This window comes from Scyliorhinus torazame, chromosome 16 (genome assembly GCF_047496885.1).
Source record: "Scyliorhinus torazame isolate Kashiwa2021f chromosome 16, sScyTor2.1, whole genome shotgun sequence".
NCBI classification, from domain to species: Eukaryota; Metazoa; Chordata; class Chondrichthyes; order Carcharhiniformes; family Scyliorhinidae; genus Scyliorhinus; species Scyliorhinus torazame.
The window spans coordinates 37,151,416-37,166,726 of record NC_092722.1 but is presented as its reverse complement, the minus strand read 5'-3'; the positions used below and the strand labels follow the sequence as shown (position 1 = coordinate 37,166,726).

At 45.6% G+C, this 15,311-nt stretch overlaps 1 protein-coding gene and 1 pseudogene across 2 annotated transcripts in view; both read right to left on the bottom strand.

Annotated features, from left to right (window-relative positions):
* Window positions 1–464: 464 nt before the first annotated feature.
* Window positions 465–8,194, bottom strand: LOC140392503 (PHD finger-like domain-containing protein 5A pseudogene; annotated as a pseudogene).
* Window positions 8,195–12,358: 4,164 nt separating this feature from the next.
* Window positions 12,359–15,311, bottom strand: part of cplane2 (ciliogenesis and planar polarity effector 2) — a 29,804-nt gene continuing 26,851 nt past the window's right edge. For both annotated transcript variants that reach the window (XM_072478281.1, XM_072478283.1), the window contains 2 exons: window positions 14,020–14,156; window positions 12,359–13,313 (listed from right to left, as the gene is read on the bottom strand). In XM_072478281.1, the coding sequence (XP_072334382.1) occupies window positions 13,073–13,313; window positions 14,020–14,156 (378 nt within the window). In that variant the 3' untranslated portion in view covers window positions 12,359–13,072. The remainder of the gene's footprint in view (window positions 13,314–14,019; window positions 14,157–15,311) is intronic.

Sequence of the window (15,311 nt, the reverse complement as noted above, 5' to 3'; positions counted from 1 at the left end):
TAGGAGCAGGAGTAGGCCATCTGGCCCCTCGAGCCTGCTCCGCCATTCAATGAGATCATGGCTGATCTTTTGTGGACTCAGCTCCACTTTCCGGCCCGAACACCATAACCCTTAATCCCTTTATTCTTCAAAAAACTATCTTTTCAAGTCTGCTAATAGAATTTATAAAAAATTTTTTTTTTAAATTTAGTGTACCCAATTAATTTTTTCCAATTAAGGGGCAATCTAGTGTGGCCAATCCACCTACCCTGCACATCTTTGGGTTGTGGGGGCGAATCCCACGCAGACACGGGGAGAACGCGCAAACTCCACACGGACAGTGACCCAGAGCCGGGATCGAACCTGGGACCTCGGCGCCGTGAGGCAGCAGGGCCAACCCACTGCGCCACCGTGCTACCCCGTCTGCTAATAGAATTAACGGATTGGCGAGCATTACCTGCTCCTGCCCAGAAATAGATCACAGGCGGGTTGCCATAGAAAGTTCTGGGGTTGGTTCCATTGTCAGAAACCTGTTACTTCCAATTCCAAACTCACTTTGATGAGAGAGACAGAAAATATGCTAGCTACTAAAAGAAAATAATAATAATTGAACTCGTGTGTAACAATCGCCCTCTTCCACATGCTGCCCGCTCCATGCCATCAAATACCATACTCCATACTGTGAAACAGCAATGTTAAACATCCTAGGCAAGACTGCTCCAGTGGCCCCGCATTCAGTTGGAATGTGAAAGATTTCCTGGGATCACCTCTTCTTAAAGCCATACTTTTTCCTTTCGTAGAACAGGTCAGTTTTTGAGCTGCCAAGATTGACGATTTTCGGACATCCATCTCTATCTTTTTCCTGGATAGTACACTCCTTGCAATAATAGGCATCAGATACACCCGGGCCACCACAGATCACGCACCGTCCTTGGTAAGACCCATAGTTACACTTGTCACAGATACGGACTAGCGTGCATGGCCTGACATAGGAGTCGCAGATCACACATTTACCATCGCATTTCTCACACAACCGCCCAATAGCGACTCCCGCTTGCTTCCTGCAGAAGATCAGGTCGGGATGATCTTCTGTTGGTGCTTTCAGAGAAGGAGGGAACAAAGTTGGTGCCAAAGGTTAATAATGTTTTCTGCCAAAGGTGATGCATATGCCAATGATTGCTGTCTATCCAAGTGTGTGCAAATCTGAACAAGGACCCCTCAATATTGCACTGAAGCATCAGCCTAGATTGTGTGCAAAGTCCCTGGAATGGGATTTGAACCCACAATTTCTGACTCCGAGGCAAGAGATACCAATGCAGTATTTGATGTTTTTCTGAATGCAAGTACACTGCGCTTTATCTGTGGAATTCAACCATTGAAAATCCAAATCACTCAAAATCCACAAGCAGTGATATTCACATTGACACGATTTTCACCACTTTCAGTTGTGTCCCCTTTGTCCTGAAGGTGCTGAGTTTTGCTTGGAGATAGTTTCTTGAGTACCAAGCAGTATCGCAATCAGTTGGCTATTCTTTATGTGCAAGCCTTATTATGGCGAAAGAACATTTTCTTATTTTTAAAATTTTAGAGTACCCACCTTTTTTTTTTCCAATTAAGGGGCAATTTAGTGTGACCAATCCACCTACCCTTCACACCTTTTGGGTGGTGGGGGTGAAACCCACGCAGACATGGGGAGAATGTGCAAACTCCACACGGACAGTGACCCGAGGATGGGATTCGAACCCGGCTCCTCAGCGCCGTAGGCAGCAGTGCTAACCACTGCGCTACCGTGCTGCCCCGATGGCGAAAGAACATTACAGCTGAGACTCACCCAACACCCACACATATAACTTCCATCAGGAGCTACTGCTTAAGAAAATATAGCTGATTTCCCTCTCCCTGGATTGGGAATACAAAAGTCAATTGAATCACTCAGCAGCTGCCCAATTGAGATACGTTGACGGAACAAATTGTGAGAGGACACCTAGCATTTTCCTGTGTAGGACTAAATATCCCATTGAACAGCACCACTGCCCACTGAGCTACAGCCTCTACATTAAATAATGTATTTTAGGATGATGGTGTTGGCATTTGAATAAATAAGAGAATTAATCCCTATAAAGGGGATGTGTTAGGGTCCACTGAGGAGACTTGGAGCAGAGGCAGAGTCACAATATGTGGCTTGGAGATGAAGTTTGTGTCTCTATTTCTTGAACAATAGAGACGAGGAAGGTTCCAGAATGACGGACGAGGATGGAATTGGGCTAGGTTTTCATGAGATTCATAGATGAAGATTGACCACTTGGCTGAGGACAACCATTACCTGTGGAACAATATCCCAATAAGGAAGGAACACCCTGAAGAAAGCAGAAAAGAACTCCTAATCTTAAATGAGTCATTTGGTATTTTTGAGATTAAATAGAATTAGCACAGTTGGTGTAGACATTGATTGATTGATTAATATTTATTGTCACATGTATCGAAGTACAGTGAAAAGTATTTTTCTGCGGCCAAGGGATCGTACATAATACGTACACAGTAGACCAAAGAATAATCAACAGAGTGCATTGACAAATGGTACATCAACAAATAATGATTGGTTACATTGCGGATCTCATGCAATATCTTCTTTTCATGTGATTTGTTATGACATCCTGGGCTAGTGCATGGTCAATTCCAGCCCCAAGTGTCCTCGAGTCGCAATACAAGTGAATTATAAAAATACCCAAAGTCTTTGGTCCTTGGCTGCCCAATAATTACAGTCACCAGGTTTGTACATTTAAATACAATTACTGTTTATTTATAGCAAGAACTATCACATTATATGCAGAAAATACAACTGAATTACGACAATTATACCTGCTACCCTCTTTAACTGTCCCACCCTTTACCCATACACACAGCAAACACAGAGCGGGGGGGGGGGGGGGGGGAAACAACAACTAATAAGGATGAAAGTCAAAAGATAAATCTTTGGCGGCATGTGGCACAATGGTTAGCACTGGGATTGCGGCGCTGAGGACCCGGGTTTGAATCCCGACCCTAGGTCACTCTCCGTGTGGAGTTTGCACATTCTCCCCATGTCTGCATGGATTTCGCAACCCAAAGATGTGCTGGTTAGGTGGATTGGCCATGCTAAACTGCCCCTTAATTGGAAAAGAAAAATAATTGGCTACTCTAAAATTTAAAAAAAATAGATAAATCGTTGTTTCCGATGGTGGTTCTTCAGCACACTTTCCTCACAGCATGCTTGCTGAATAAAAGACTCTGGTTTACAGCTGGTAATAGTTTTCTTTGCAGAGTCATTCATTCAGGATCTCTGCAGTTTAAAAAATGCAGTACTCATAGACAACAGGCTTTCTGGAGAGGCACCTTAATTCTCATCAAACTGGGTCTTCAGCTAGAGGTTCGCAGTCAGGCCCCTATCTTTCACAGGGACACTATATTTCACATCAAACCTTGCTTACAGTTCATGGTTTGAACTCAGGCCTCTGCAGTCGCAAGAGAACGGCACCCAGAATTGCTGGCGAGAGAGTAAGCCCTCACAGTGACTTTCTGAAGAGAATTAGGTTTTTTTTTTTAAGAGAGTCAGGTAGATCTCTTCATCAGGCTGACAGAATCAAAACTGAAACCAAACTGGCACCTCAGCACTCTGAAAAGTCTTCCAGTGAAATAATATCCAATCACCACCTGTTAATGGGCAGAGAACAGCCTTTTGGGCCAATTCATTGGCCATCAGCCAAATCAATTAAGTGGTGAAAACAAAGGGGGTTACAAGGGAATAAACAGGTAATAAACAGGAAGCACCCTTACAGATTCCTTACCTCAAGTATGCAGAAGTGAAAGATTGTGGGCAGAATTTTCTTAAAATTGCACAGGGTACGGGATCAGGCGAGAAAAGCTGAGTGAAACTCGGCGGCTTCACAGAAACCTTTTTCTCGCCTGATTTACAGCACTCTGTGCACACAGATCCGCAGATCACACACACGGGGGGGGGTAAATCTCTGGCAAAGCTGGGATTCCGAGATCGAGACGCCCTTTAAAAACACGCCCCAATTTCAAAGTAAGACCCCCCCCCCCCCCCCCCCCCCCACAATGCCAACATTGGGACTTTCCCCTCCCCTTACAGGTTTGGGATTCCCCCCTCTCTCACAAGTATCGGAGCTCCCCCTCTTTTACCCCCCCCCCCCACCTTGCAGGCATCAGTGCTCCCCTCTCTTCCCCACCAACCCTCACAGGCATTGGCTCTCCATCCCCTCTTCCACCCCAAACGTCGCAGGCATCGGAGCTACTCCTCCCACTCCCCCACCCCTGCAGGCATTGGGGCTCCACCACACCCAATCTCTGCAGTCATTGGGGCTCACACCTCCACCCCTGCAGATATCGAAGCTCCCAGCTCTCCCCTCTGCCCCAACTCTTGCAGGCATCAGGTTCTCCCCTGCCCCCCACAGGCATCGGGACGCTCCCTTCTCCACCCCCCCCCTGCAGGAATTGCAGTTCGTCCCCATAACTCGCGGGCACTGGAGCTCTCCTCTCTTCCTACCCCTCCCCCTCCAAACTATGTGGAGGAGGGTTATCTCCTCCAATGGAGCCCCTTTCCTGTGCCCCCTGACTGATGGAAATGAGGCTATGACAGGTGAGGACCTTGAGAGGATTGATATCACCAAGGAGGTAGTGATGGGCAAGCTAATGGGGCTAAAGGTAGACAAGTCTCCTGGCCCTGATCGATTGCATCCCAGAATGCGAGGCATCTGGATGGAAATTGTCCCATTGGGCAGACGCAGCATGGGTTCATAAAGGGCAGGTCGTGCCTAATTAATTTAGTGGAATTTTTTTGAGGACATTAACAGTGCGGTAGATAATGGGGAGCCAATGGATGTGGTATATCTGGATTTCCAGAAAGCCTTTTGACAAGGTGCCACACAAAAGGTTGTTGCATAAGATAAAGATGCATGGCATTAAGGGGAAAGTAGGAGCATGGATAGAGGATTGGTTAATTAATAGAAAGCAAAGAGTGGGGATTAATGGGTGTTTCTCTGGTTGGTAATCAGTAGCTAGTGGTGTTCCTCAGGGATCAGTGTTGGGCCCACAACTGTTCACAATTTACATAGATGATTTGGAGTTGGGGACCAAGGGCAATGTGTCCAAGTTTGCAGACGACACTAAGATAAGTGGTAAAGCAAAAAGTGCAGAGGATACTGGAAGTCTGCAGAGGGATTTGGACAGGCTAAGTGAATGGGCTAGGGTCTGGCAGATGGAATACAATGTTGACAAATGTGAGGTTATCCATTTTGGTAAGAATAACGGCAAAAGGGATTCTTATTTAAATGATAAAAAATTAAAACATGCTGCTGTGCAGAGAGATCTGGGTGTGCTAGTGCATGAGTCGCAGAAAGTTGGTTTTCAGGTGCAACAGGTGATTAAGAAGGCAAATGGAATTTTGTCCTTCATTGCTAGAGGGATGGAGTTTAAGACGAGGGAGGTTATGCTGCAATTGTATAAGGTGTTAGTGAGGCTACACCCGGAGTATTGTGTTCAGTTTTGGTCTCCTTACTTGAGAAAGGACGTACTGGCACTGGAGGGTGTGCAGAGGAGATTCACTAGGTTAATCCCAGAGTTGAAGGGGTTGGATTAGGAGGAGAGGTTGAGTAGACTGGGACTGTACTCGTTGGAATTTAGAAGGATGAGGGGGGATCTTATAGAAACATATAAGATTATGAAGGGAATAGATAGGATAGATGCGGGCAGGTTGTTTCCACTGGCGGGTGAAAGCAGAACTAGGGGGCATAGCCTCAAAATAAGGGGAAGTAGATTTAGGACTGAGTTTAGGAGGAACTTCTTCACCCAAAGGGTTGTGAATCTATGGAATTCCTTGCCCAGTGAAGCAGTAGAGGCTCCTTCATTAAATGTTTTTAAGATAAAGATAGATAGTTTTTTGAAGAATAAAGGGATTAAGGGTTATGGTGTTCGGGCCGGAAAGTGGAGCTGAGTCCACAAAAGATCAGCCATGATCTCATTGAATGGCGGAGCAGGCTCGAGGGGCCAGATGGCCTACTCCTGCTCCTAGTTCTTATGTTCTTATAATGCTAGGGAGCTAAGAGGAAATGCCCAGCATTGCCCCTCAACCCCATGGGGCCTGAAAACCAGTAGTGATTCGCACTGACGTAACGTCACACTGTGGGTAGACACTATGGTTTAAAGCCCTTTAAGCCATCCTACGCCTTCCCGTTTACCCACGGAACCGCAGGACCCCATCACAACAAGGACCAGTCAAAAGAAGAAAGGATTTGGCCACCCAAAAGTCAATGCTGGTCCGTATCTGAGTGTCCATGATACCAAGGCCCATGATCCAACACCACCACAGCTAGCCCTCACAGACATCAATACTCACAGAAGTAGAAACAAATCCCCCAAACCTCTCACAGTCAGAAGAAGAGTGAAGAACAGGAATTGTCAGAACAAATCCCTTGAATCCACACACCACCTCCTAAGATATTATTACTATTTAAAAATTTTTTTTAGAGTACCCAATTAATTTTTTCCAATTAAGTGCCAATTTAGCGTGGCCAATCCACCTAGCCTGCATATCTTTGTGTTGTGGGGGCAAAACCCATGCAAACACGGGGAGAATGTGTAAACTCCACACGGAGAGTGACCCTGAGCTGGGAACAAACCTGGCACCTCGGTGCCGTGAGGCAGCAGTGCTCAGCAACCCGCCACCGTGCTGCCCTCTCATAAGATATTATGACTAGAATAGAACCGGCCAACCAATCGCCAAGTGGGTCTTTTCCAACTCCCATGACAAAAAGAATAAGGATAATTACTGGACACAACCTTCAGACTGTTCCCCAATCTTTACCTCCCTGGATGTGGACCCACCCACATCAGACTCTCCCACAACTCCCCATCCAAGGAGCAACAGGATGCTGTGCACGATGTTGAGCCTGGCCTAACCCAGCCTCACAAAGAAAAGCAAATCGGAGAACTGGCTCCAAGAACTCACATGACATCAAAGTCCTTGCACTCCTCCGAGGGTAAGCCAGTTTGGTCCCGTACAGGACACAACACCTCCCCTCCCCTCCCCAAAACATCCAATACATATACCAACAACAGGACCAACATCCCACACCCCAACAAGAGAAGAAAAAAACCCTTTGGGTGGGATCACCCCATTACACAATTACTATCAAGTAAAGGATATTCAGACCAGCCTCACTCACAAGACATCTGACAGCAGTTAGAACAATCAATAGGGAGACCCCATTAGGAGAAATGACCGAGTCCCCCCTAAAGGGGAGGCCAACAAAGCCCTGTCCTCAACAGCCCACCTGGGCCTGAAAACGAAAAACAGCCAAAATAAAAAAAAATACTGATAATGGGGAACCTTCCTTGAACATAGCGAGGACAGGACGAACCTTATCATCCAAACCCTCCACCCTCCCCCGCTCCAGCTCAGCTCATCCTCCCCCCAAGGATATATATGGATAAAGAAACTGCACAAATACCAAAATCAGCATTCAGCCTAACATGATAAAACCTTATTCAATCAGGATAACCAACGTTGCAGGACATCACACCCAAAATATTTACTTACCTGCAAACAGATAAATTGACAACATTAACAGACAACAAAATGATATCAGGGAGTAAAGTCCAGGATAACAACTGAGGAGTGTGGCAATCATTGGGATAAAGACCACGACATTGGCACATGAAGAAAGTAGACATCCAGGGTAAAGCAGGATCTGAAACGGAGAGCACTCTTCAGGATCTTCCAGGGATTCCAACCATCGGAAATTGAACCTTATTCCAACATGCCAACTCGACCGAGCCAGGTGGTTAACTACCTAGGCTGCAGCGAGGCAGTGGGGGGTGGAGGAGCCTGGATCAGGTGGCCCCAATTCCTCGCGACAAGACAACCAGAACAAGACCACACAGAGGCCAACCCAACCCCAGGTCTCGGAGACAGGATTAAATGTGCTCCATTGAATTTGAGCTGCCCAGCTTCCAGATCAAAATTCTCGAAACATGGCAGCCAGTTGTCAAACTTGGCTGGGAACTTCTCCACCACCTCACCAGAGACACCAGGCATAACTGGGCTCCTCACCAATTCCCCTTTGTCGTCACCCAAATTCCTCAGGATGGATGGCAGGCCACACAACTGGAACTCAGCCATGAGGAGACAGGCTTCCTTCCACCAGAGAGCAGCCACCATCCGTCGGCGTGCATCATATCGTCAGGGCAGGAAACCACTCAAAGGCAGCTACATCACCAAAGACAAGGCCCCACCCCAACTCCCTCCAGCTGCCATGAATTAATTAGGATTAAAGCATATTGACTCGACTCAAAAGTGCTGAAACATCGACCAACAAATCTTGACCAGCATATCTTGGCACAAAGTAAAAGCCATGCAGACCCAAAAAAAGGCAAAAAAGAGATGTGCACATCGATAAAAGCGAAGATTGAAAGATGAGCATTGCCGGAGCTCGCGAAAATGTAGCCACTGCCCTGCTCACATCATGTGATCCCCATCCAGTTTCAGGTTTCTGACCGAGCGACAATACAGGAACGGTAACATAGTTCCAAGTCAAGGTGGTGTGTGGCTAGGAGGAAGAATTTTTAAAAAATTTAGAGTACCCAATTATTATTTTTTCCGATTAAGGGGCAATCTAGTGTGGCCAATCCACCTAACCTGCATACCTTTGGGTTGTGGGGGTGAAACCCACGCAGACACGGGGAGAATGTGCAAACTCCACACGGACAGTGACCTGGGGCCGCGATAGAACCCGGGTCCTCAGCGCTGTAGGCAGCAGTGTTAACCTTAGCGCCACCGTGCCGCCCTTAGGAGGAGGAATATGCAGATGGTGGTGCTCCCATGTGCCTTTGCGCACCTAGGCGTGTTTTTCAAACTTTTTTTTCCCTGGGCCCACTTTTACCAACCGGCTGACCTTCGGGCCCACGCCGGCCGACCTTTGCGAAACACCATTTTTGCTTGCCTTTAATGCGACAGGTGAGCCTGCTTGGTCCTCACAATCTCACTTGCTTTTTAATTCAATGTTATATTTCTGCTAAGGACTTCAGCTGATGATTTAATTCCTCTCTGCATCCTATGAAAAATATCAAGAGGCTTTTCCTCAAATTCACTATGCTTAGTCTTTCAATGCCTTTGAAGTTTTGACGGTTTAAAAGTTTCATTTGCCACTAGTTCCCTGCACATAACACTCATGGGCTTTGCATTGGCACAGTTAATAAAGCCATACCTCAAGAAATCATCATTATACTGCTTTGTTCCCAATTTCAGCTTCTTCTTAATGGGTTGTTCACTGGAGCACTGCATACAGCTCACACTGGCATTGCTTTGTCCTACCATGAACTCTCTTGAGAAGCTCTCTCCAGCAGATTCCGTTGTGAGATTCTTGCCTGTTTGTGTCTCTGGCCCTCTCTTCCTTATTACAAAATGATCCATCTTCAGTTCTTCACAGTCCTGTTGCTTGCTTGTTGGCAGCTACAAAATGGAGGAATCTCTTCTCCGTGATTTCACACCCAAAGCACGGACAGCGTGACGTCCATATAGTGCAGGGTGCATGACCTGCTCTCTTCTGTTGGGAAGACACTGCCGTTTTTAAAAATAAATTTGGTCCTGGGACAGCGCGGACATCAGGAGGCAGTCTGCCCAGCTGGGCTCCGGGCCTGCTCACTGGCGGATCCACCTGAGGGGGCACGTATGTGGGGTGGCTGGCATTCCCAACCTCAAGGCCAGTCCTAGCATTTTTAAAAACCGGTCGCGGCCGTTGGGTGCTTCCCCTGCGATTGGGAACGTTGTGATCGATTGCTCCGTGACCCTCCCGACGCCCACCCATGGGTCGCGACCCTGAGTTTGAAACCCTGATCTAGACAGTGGTCAGTGCAGGTTTGGAAGATGTTGTCGAAGGAACATTAGTGAGTTCCTGCAGCACATCTTGTAGATGGTACACACTACTGCTCTGTATGCAAGTGATCAATGGAGTTAATATTTAAGTTGGTGAATGGGGTGCCAATCAAGTGGATTTCTTTGTTACATTGAGCTGCACTCATCCAGGCAAGTGGAGAGTATTCCAACGTATTTTTTATGCCTTGGGCAGGCTTTGGGGAATTAGGATATAAGTTGCTCATCACAGAATGATCCACAATATTTATAAATATTTTTTCTGAATGTTCTCATGGGATGTAGGCATCGCTGGCAAGGCCAGCATTTGTTGCCCATTTCTAATTGCCCTTGAACTGAGTGACTTGCTAGGCCATTGCACAAGACAGTTAAGAGTCAACCCATTGCTATTCTCTGGAGTGATACATAGACCAGACTTGGTAAGGATGATAGATTTCCTTCCTGAGGGGCATTAGCAAACCAGATGGGTTTTTACAACAATCGAAGATCGTTGTCATGTTGTCACTGAGACTAGTTTTATATTCCAGATTTCTTAATTGAATTCAATTCTACCAGCTGCCACAGGATTTGAATCCATGTCTCAAGAGCATTAGCCTGGGCCTCTGGTTTGCTAGTCCAGTGACATTACCGCTACACTATCCTTGCCTGAGGTGTGGTGATCCTCAGGTTAAATCATCCCTCAAAGGGGAGTGCAGCCTATGGTCATCTGCGAATATGGTGACTTTACCTTACCTTACCCTCTCCGTCTAGCTGGTCCATTTAAACCTCTGGTCAATGGTACACCCCAGGATATTGATGATTGGAGGAATTCAGTGATGGTAATGATGCTGAATATCATGGGGAGATGGTCATTGACACCCAGCACTTGTGTGGAACTATTCAGTGATAAAGAATATTTTGAGTTGATGGTGAAGCAGTAGCATATTTAAATAAATACTTATTAACATCAATGTTTCCTCGAGTGAATAAAATCTTTGTGCACAAATCCTTTACTTCTGACTCTCTGCAGCCCAATATTTATCTCCAGCCTAAATAGTGGGACAGGATATCTGCCCTACACAGCTGATGAAATCAGTAGTAGGCCATGGTTCCATGGTTATGCGTCATTAGCACTGAATAAGTGAGATTATTGCACTGATTATAGACAATTGAATTATTTGGGAGAGCAGGTGAAGCAATAGTACACTTAAATAAATACTTAACAGAAATGTTTCTTCGAGTGAATAAAATCTTAGTGCACAAATCCTTTACTTCTGACTCTCTGCAGCCCAATATTCATCTCCAGCCTACATAGAGGGACAGGATACCTGCCCTACCCAGCTGATGAAGTCAGTAGTAGGCCACGGTTCCATGGTTATGCGTCATTAGCACTGAATAAGTGAGTTTATTGCACTGATTATAGACAGTTGAATTGTTTGAGAGAGCAGGAAATCCAGTAGGGCAGACACAGATTATGAGCCTGGGGGTTGAAAGAGGGTGGGAGAGGACAATGGGGCAATTTATTTCAGAATCAGTTAAATTTACTGAGCAAAGGCAGCAGCAAAGCATTGAAGTTAAAGAAGCCTCAAGGTTAAACATATCCAAAAGTAGTAATGAAAAATGAGATATAAAGCTGCTTTTAGCTTTACCTATTGCAACTACACCCATTTAAGGGAGACTAGAAATGACCAGCTCCCCTGACCAGGATTTCCTGGCAGCTCGAAGCCATGGTGACACTTCTGAGTGAACATTCACTCAGGGTCTTAACGGTCATCTGACCCCTTTTTAAATATCATTAGATCACCATCTGTAGTTTCACAGGACTGGGTGCTATTTCCTGCAATGTGCACATTCCTTGCACACTGATCCCTTCTCAAATATTTGCAAAGCAACTTAAATTGATCATAATGTTTCAGCTAGGAAATATAATGAGATTAAATATCAAGTAACATATGCTAGTCTCTGCAATATTCATTTAAAGCTGTTAAGCTATGAAAGGCAGGCATTAACTTTTCAACAAGAGGTTAAGCGCCAGCTGTTGAGTGATAAAATACTCATTTGAAAACCCTTTGCCATAGGGAGAGCTGATTCCTGTGCAGCAGAGATTGAAAGCCTTTACCAAGCTTGTTCAAGCAGAAAATCCTAGGATTGATCCTGGTCTGTGTTGAGTTAGCTGACCCATGCCCAGGATCAAAAGACTCTGGTGGGGGTAATCAGTCAAAGTTCCACATCCTGCTACCCAGTGGTATCAATGTGTAGACATTGAACATGTTCAAGTTGTGCTATGATGCCCTCTGTTGTTAAAGGTCCGAGCAACACTCAGTCGTCAAGCTCCCATAGGCAGGAGAGTCCCTTGGATGAGTTATGGCCCACTTGCTGTGGCCTCACTCCCCAACAAGAGCTCATCCCCTCAGGAGGAAGGGGGTGAAATGGAACAAAAATTATCGAACAATCAATACGCTTGGAAAGAGTAGCCTTTTTGCCAACCTATTTTACTTTATTTGTCTTGATCAGCAATCTGTGATTGTACACTTAGGACTCTGTTAATTGCTGTGCACCCCTGGGTTATGCCAATCACTGATCTCAAAGTCAGGACTAAAGCCCAGTGGCACTATGTACCTTGGATCCATCTCAGTATAAAACCTTTACATTTCCATGCAGGTAGTGTAAAGATTGCTAATTTTTCCAGAGATTGCAACCTTTACTCCTGGCTGGTTTTTAATTAGAATCCCTGTACTTTTAAATTAGGTTGCATAAGTCTAGAACATGCCAACTGCACATGAACCTAACCCATCCAATAAATATGGTTTGGTCCAAAAATGCACAGAAACCGAGAGCACCCGCCTTCTAGTCATGATAGTTCACCCTGCAGTTAGCAGTTGGCTAAGTGTTGTAGACGGTCTGTGGCAGCTCAGACATTCACCCATGCTGAACAGATTTTAAGTCATGTTGTTGCCTTGAGTTGAAGCACTTCTCTTCCCCAGACCTCTTGCTGAATGTTACCAGCTGAGAAACTGTGAAAAACCTTCACACTCTGGCTGTTAATTGTGAAACTGCAGAAGTAGGCGCATGGCAATGGTTGTGGTACCAACCCAGCACACATGGTCCAGGGTTTGCACGTAGACATAGATTAAGACCGTGCTCTAGGGGGAAGAGGCTGTAGTTACCTCAGCAAGGGTTTAAAGGCTCTCAATGGTGATGTGATGGAGGGACAAGTCCTGCTGTCACTTGATCCTGGTACCAGAGCTGTTCAGCCACACCATTCAGTATGTGCTCTACCTCCAGCAGCCCTGCTTTGCCATCAAGAGTCTTTCCATCTGACAACCGTGGACCATTGACACTCTTTATTTTGAAGACGGGCAGATGCCATGTCCTCTGGAAATCACGAAGTTCCCGCTCAGTGACATCTGTGTGCATATATTGGTCAAATCTGTACACATTCAGTTAGAGAAAATGGGTGGATATCGAGTGATATTTATACCTATATAAACAGAAACTATCTAAAGGTTACATTTACCTTCCCCTACAATTCTATAGCTCATAATATCAATACAGTCCAGAAGTTATTTAAAACCAATATGAAACTGTGAGCTCCTTCAAGGAGAAAAATAAATTGAAAAGACATTGAAAGCCTATAAGCAGTGGTAGTGCACCCAGGCTAAGGAAAGAAAAAACAAAATCAGCTGGATTCCTATTGCTGATTGCTATCCAGTGTCTCTTCCTGGAAAGAACAAGTATTGACATTGGATTAGGATAAAATGAAGCTTTGTTGTGATGCCTCCACAGTCAAGCGCTCAGGGTGAAAAAAGGCCACCTTAGGGCTGTTAATTCCCAGCAAGAGTTTGTGTTTAAGAACTGGAAGGTAAAACTTACATTTTAATGTGCAAGTGTCCTTGCCAGAGGTGAATGTACACCATTTTTAAACTTAGTAAATCCTTCAACAACTAATTGGACAGCATGCTGAAAATACAAGTTTGGTTAAATACTTTCAAGTTAAAATCAAGAAAGAAAATAAATCAGTAAAATATCTAATATATAACTGTGACTGATTTTATAATCTGAGACACATTCAAGTTTTTCAATATCAGCAGTTATCTGAAGTTCAAATCTGAAATTCTTTGATAATTAAAGGATACTTTGTGCCAATAACAATTTTAACAATCTTCTCGGAATCATGCATGATCCGCGACATTTGACTGGGTAAATCGTCGAACGATGACCGATCAGTGAAGGAGAAAAGGAACAAGATGGCGTCAGCCTTGTCTTTGCAGGCCTGAGGGCAATAAAACAAATGATTCAAGAACTGCTCACTGCAAACAGTACATACAATGGTCTACTCAGTCTCAGTCAATACCCTTCTGCATTGCAGCATTACTGCTGGTGAAAGAATATTCCAAGGAAGAGGGATAGGAATAGTCCCCCAAGCCTGTTTCCATGGTTCCTATGTAATTACACTCTTGCAGACATTTTGCTGCAGCGCCTCAACTAAACATTAAAACATAAGCCATTCAATTACATTATGGCTGATTTTCAGCCTCAACTTCACTTTCCCAACTGATCCCCATATCCCTCGATTCCCTTAGAGTTGAAAAATCTATCAATCCCAGCTTGGAATACTGCATGCCAACCAAGTATCCACAGCTCTCTGGGGTAGAGAGTCACAAATGTTCACAACTGATAAGTGCAAGCATTTCTACGCATCCAAGTCCTAAATGGATGATCCTTTACTCCAGGACTGTGCCCCCTAGTTACAGTCTTTCCAGCCATGGGGAAACAGCTCCTCCGAAAATAGGCCGTAGAAAGGCTTACATGTTTTCCTTAAAGACTCCTGAACCGACTTCCGGTGACGGCGGGCGGGAGGCAGCTGCAAACTGGAGGGCTCCCGCTCGGGAATGGGATTTTCGGGGTTTTAACGCCCGGTCCCAGGGGCAATGGATGCTGAAAAAGCTGTAAGAAGGCGGTGAGGAGAAATATCCAAGTTTGGGAACAAAGCGGCCGTGAAAAAGGGGTTAATGAAAGTCCGCCGGTGAGTGGAAAAGTCAGCGCGGGAACTGTAAGGAAAGCGGAGGCTGGGGCATCAGGGCTCACAGCAGAAGAAATGACCACGGTGATGGCCGTGGAACTTGGAAAAACAGTTCACAAAGCACATGGAAGCGATGAAGGAGATGGAGGCGGTATTGAAAGTGCCGGTGGAGGAGGCGATTGCCCCGGTGAGGGGGGCGGTATCGAGCGCAGCGACGGAGGTGCGGGAGCAAGGTGAGACACTGAAGGAAGTGGAAGAAGCATTATCGCAGCACAGTGATCAACTCATCGCGATGGGGAAGGAGCTGCAGAGGGTGATAGAGACTAACAAGGGTCTGCGAGCCAAAATGGAAGACGTGGAAAACAGATCCAGGCGGCAGAATCTGAGGATCATGGGACTGCCCGA